Source organism: Buceros rhinoceros, unplaced genomic scaffold (assembly GCF_000710305.1).
Source record: "Buceros rhinoceros silvestris isolate BGI_N320 unplaced genomic scaffold, ASM71030v1 scaffold6857, whole genome shotgun sequence".
In the NCBI taxonomy this organism is placed as follows: Eukaryota; Metazoa; Chordata; class Aves; order Bucerotiformes; family Bucerotidae; genus Buceros; species Buceros rhinoceros.
This window is the reverse complement of record NW_010422689.1, coordinates 44,736-49,971: the sequence shown is the minus strand read 5'-3', so window position 1 is coordinate 49,971 and position 5,236 is coordinate 44,736. Positions and strand designations below refer to the sequence as shown.

Genomic DNA, 5,236 nt, shown 5'->3' with positions numbered 1-5,236 from the left:
GGAAAGAGTTGTTGCCTCCAGTGATTTGATGTCAAGTATTCAGGACGTAAGACTGACACTCCCAATTCCATTTAGATTCCTGCAGGCAGCCAGTGCCTACAAATCAGGGATCGGTTTTGTAGATGTACGTTGTGGCAGACTTTGTCAACAAGAGAAAAACACATATTTGTCATTTCTTCTAGACAACAGAGAAATAAAGTTACTTTGGGAATGAAGATTACTTTAATCTTTAGCAGGGAAGACTTCAGCTGGATGTCATACTCATGCAAGGATGCTCACACAGATGCAAACATTCTTACCACTGCCTTTGCCACCCCAGCAGGGTCTCCTATGGTTGCTAATTGGAGATCAGCCTCTCCCCTTTCACATCAATAGTGATGGCCAGCTAGTCCTGACTTACTTGTTCCACTGCATCATCAACATCATCGTCATGACTGGGAAATCTCTGGCTTACTATTTAACTCTTTCAGGTTTTTCATTTGAGTGATCTCATGTTCTAGCTGCTCAACCAGATACTATTAGCAATTTGCTCTCTGGCAGACAAAGATGCAACACATGTTCAAATGTTTCTTTCCTGCCAGACTTGTTTTATGGTATGAAGGTTGGGAACAGACTTTTATCAGGTCTGCTTTTACCAGGCAGATTAATCAGAATGCACTGTGCTCTATGCTAGCCTGCAGTCTCCGCCAGAAGCTGAGATGAGCAGAACACGTAAGTATTTTCCAGCTGTTCTCCAGGTGTAAGTCATACTCATGCAACACAGAGATCCCTTTTGCAGCCTTTTTAAGTGATTGGAGCAGTGCAAGCTGGCTATAACCCGAGGCAGAAATTGCATATTTTGGCTTTGTTTTCTTATTAAAAGAGGATTAACATAACTTTCTGGATCCCATAATGGTGAAGAGAGGCTTTTAGAATAATATAACAATATTAGTATAATACTTGTCATTTCTTGGAAATTATGCAGTTTGCTTTAAAAATGTATGGCTATGTGTTTATAACCATTTGTTTATGAGTAAAGTTCTGGGAGAATTAGTTGTTGTAACAACAACACTAATGAAAACTCTCTTCTGAAGGACCCTGAAGTATTCGTGTAGATGTTTGCTTGGGCTCTTTTCCCATCAATCCTTACCCAAAATCTGTGCTAGAGTCTCCAAAGCATATATGAAATTACAGAAGTCTAGAAAGGTTTTTTCATTTTGTATGCCTCAAATTACAAGTATGTAAACAGCAACAGATTTTTCTGGTGGTCATCTAATGAGTATTAATCCTACTTATGACAGCAGTGCCTAGGAAGCATCCACAGAGGGATCTCTGTAGAGAAGGAGTTGTGGCAGCACAGAATAATAAATAGCCCTCCCCTGAATGCAATCCAATTTGCAGTCCTGCTTAGGTTGGCTGTAGTGATACCTGAGAGCAGCACCACTTTTTGGCGGTTAAAGAGGGGCAGAGGTAAAGCAGGGCTGCAAATAAGGCTTGAGGCTGAAGTCGGGAGAGTGTAGGAAACACCAGAGGAAAGGTTACAACGAGCAGCCTGTCAGCACAAAGAACACAAGTCTTACCAAACACAGAGAGAAGGGTCAGTCTCCAGTGCTTCTATTTAAGCCACTTTCACATCTTCTACACTGTCTGTCTTATTGCTCCTTGCAGTACACTCTTATCAGCTCACCTCAAGGAAAGCGGATGCCACAGGGGTGTTAGGTACTTCCAAAGGCATCTTCCACATGTGTCTGAGTTTCAGAGCAACTGTGACCCCAGATGGTTACCTTCACCCAGCTTGTGGATAGTGATTGTGTAAGCCTCACTTCTAGCTGCTCTGCTAGCTGATATAGCTAGAATGAGTTTCTTGCTGGAAACATTGCATTTCAGTGGAGACAAACCAGTAGAAAATTCATCGGTTGTAGCACTTATAACTTCGTTGGAGATGTTATCCGTGCTCACTGGTGACATAACATACTCAGTGCTGCTGGAGCAGTATATTCTTAATTTGGTCAGTGGAAGGCTTGGGCAGGAAAAGGCAAGAAACAAGACTGAGATTATTTTAGTAGAATTCCTTCTTTATTCAAGCTTTTAGTAAAACATCTCAGCACAGTAATTCACTTGTGAAATTCAGAAGGAGTTGAGGAAAAATAGGGTATCACCCCTGATGGTTATGGAAAATTGTTTCTCTTCATTATGATTTATCTATGAAGCAAAGAGTTGAAAACTTTTGAAAATCAAGGAAGAGAAAAATGTCTTCCCTAAATAAGAATAGTTTTAAACCTTTGGGATCTTTTTAGAAGGGAAGTTTCTATGGCCCTTGGTACAAATAAATAAATATGCTTATTTTCCTCCCCTCCTGAGATTTAAGAAATCAGCAAATACTGAAGATGCTGAGACTGACCATTTCTCATGCAAATCTCTTGTAGCTGAAGACAGACTCAGAGAAGCGCTCAGTTACGGACAGCGAAACTTGGGGCAGCACTGAAGAATTGAAGAAACCAGAGGAAGACTTCGACAGCAGCATAGACAGCAGTGGCAAGTGGAAAGGCCTTCCCTCGGGGCTGTCTGAAGAGTTGGAGAAGGGGGGGCAGAAAGCATCTCTCTCTGTTTCACAGACTGGATCCTGGAGGAGAGGCATGACTGCACAAGTAGGAACAGCTCAGTCCAGGCACAAAGCAGGAACAAGTGCACTCAAGACCCCAGGTAGGAAACTTCTGTAGTTCAGATTATAGCATTGAAAATTAAGTCTTTATACCTATAAGCCATCTATAAGCCATCTATAAGCAGTAAGGAATCTTTATTGGGCTAAAAATAATTAATAGATATTATCAATAAGAACCGTAAGCGTATTGGTAGGTCTTCTCATAAATGATTGCATGCCAAGATTGTAATAATATACTAACTTGTTTGTCTCTATAACTGTTAGCTTGTTACAATTAATAATTTATTAATCACACATGAATGTATCCATAACAAAACTGTGATAGCATTTTGTTTTATTATTGTTTGAGTATGTCAGCTTGTATTGAGGAATTATTGAAAGCCTTTTTTTTTGGACTTATCTATGCCTTATCTTTGCTCTCCAGAAAACCTGTAATTTTGGTAAGTGAACATATGCATAGAAATGGCCAAAGATTGGAAGTTGAGACAAAAAGCTTTAACATTCAGTTGAGGAGACTCAGAATTAACGTTTCTGAACTATAACTGAATTGTCCCATTCCAGATACCGTAGGTATTCTATAGCCCGTTGTTAAGAGATCAAAAATTGTGAAAAATATCTTCTTACATGGTTTCTTCAGTGCTACATGACTTCTTACCTTATTTTGAAAGGCCACTCAGAAGTATTAACCTCTTCTGCAATCTAGTTTTGAAGGAAAAAATCCAAGGTTAGTGGAAGACATCGTTAGTAAGACCATATAATCCATGTTTTTACTAGGGAAATATCGATTCTTTGTAGGATGTTTTTTAGACCTTTGTCATGTCCTGACAAAATACTCTGTGAGCATACTTTAACCTCCAGTCATGAAGGCAACTAACAAAGATCTCCTCAGAATAAATTAAAATCCTTTGTGAGCTTCACTTCTTCGTTGCAGTTTGGAACTGCTCCACAGTGGTCACCCCCTGGTCTATAAGATCCCCAAGGAGTATTGCCATGGTCAGGGGTCATATGGACACAGTAATTACACCCCTGTAGTAGGAATTAAAAAAGGAGATACTGAAAGGTTTATCATATGCCAAACTAAGTTTCCCAGGTCTGTTTTGCTGAAGATGACAGGCAGCCACTGTGCAACAGAGAACCAAGGCCTTAATTTTTTAAGCATTTACTAATAGTCTGTGTCCTGTGAAGATGTCTGATCCATATCTTGGTGTGTGCATGTGTTTGTGTGGCATAATATGCGCACTGGATAAAAACGTGAGTGGATTTAGTTCTGATTTGTAAGTGTTGCTCTTTATTAGAGTTTAGTTCCCTAGAGAAGTTAGGCCACGCACTTCCAAGACTTCATAATCACTTGAAGAGTGAATTAAAAACTTTTTTATGCTGAATATTTGTTCCTTACTAGGACCATAGATGCTTACAGAGAAACTAGAATAGAAGAGAAATGGCACTTTTTTGTCTGTAAAAATAGGAAAAGGGTATTTTCTTTTAAGATAGAAGAGAGTATCTTATTTAAACTTTTCTGAATGTCACAATAACATTATGTAGAAATATATGGTATATAGGTATATTTCTGTGCAATACTGAATACAGCCTTTCAGAAAATCAAAAATCTTGAGAAGTTATCAAGAATATGACAAAGATTATTAACCCATGTAACCGATATTAGAGATCAAGAAGATTCAAACCATGATAACATAATCTCTCCCTGATAATTTTGTGTAAGTAAAAACAAAACAAACTTAGTTATAAGCTAAAAAAAAATGTAATCAGTGATAACGAAGGAAGTCAAGAAGTACCACTAATTTCTACATACACAACTATTGTCATACTTCTGGAAATTTTAATTACATGTCATGTTTTGTTTTCAGATATTATTTCTTACTTACAGAAATACTATTAACATGAAAAAAAGTGACAAATAAAATTTCTTATAGTTCATTCAGGATAATTTTCTACATCTGTGTTCTCCAGCTATATATGAAACTGGAAGTTCTCAGGAGAAGCTTTTTATGCTTACCTGTAATCTGTCATATCTTTTACTGACTGCTGATGGGGGACTAATTAGTCTGTTTTCTTAGGGCAAATTTTCTGTGTGTATTTTTTGATTCTGAAATTGTAACCATATAGAGTTAAACTTAATTATAGAGACATTACAGCTTAAACACGAGCGACCTTTTTGAATATACTTTTCTTTAGGAAAAACAGATGATGCAAAGGCTTCAGAAAAAGTGAAAACCCCCCTGAAAGGAGCCTCCATTCAGCGCTCTCCATCGGATGCAGGAAAAAGCAGCGGTGATGAAGGAAAAAAGCCTCCCTCTGGCATTGGGAGATCAACTGCTACAGGCTCCTTTGGATTCAAGAAGTCTGGTATGGGATCTTCTACCATAATCACCACAAGTGGAGCCACCATCACAAGCGGGTCGGCAACTCTAGGAAAACTGCCAAAATCTTCAGCCATTGGTGGGAAGTCCAATGCAGGGCGGAAAACAAGCTTAGATGGTTCCCAGAACCAGGATGATGGCGTTCTGCACGTGAGCTCAAAGACGACTCTGCAGTATCGAAGTTTGCCTCGCCCGTCAAAATCCAGTGGCAGTGGGA

At 38.9% G+C, this 5,236-nt stretch overlaps 1 protein-coding gene across 1 annotated transcript in view; it reads left to right on the top strand.

The window, feature by feature from the left end:
* The window catches only part of LOC104496932 (neuron navigator 3-like), a gene marked incomplete at its 3' end in the record, with an annotated part of 93,834 nt that overhangs the window by 44,139 nt on the left and 44,459 nt on the right, over positions 1-5,236 (top strand). The window contains exons 4-5 of the mRNA XM_010140126.1: positions 2,412-2,682; positions 4,835-5,236. Coding sequence (XP_010138428.1) covers positions 2,412-2,682; positions 4,835-5,236 — 673 coding nt within the window. The remainder of the gene's footprint in view (positions 1-2,411; positions 2,683-4,834) is intronic.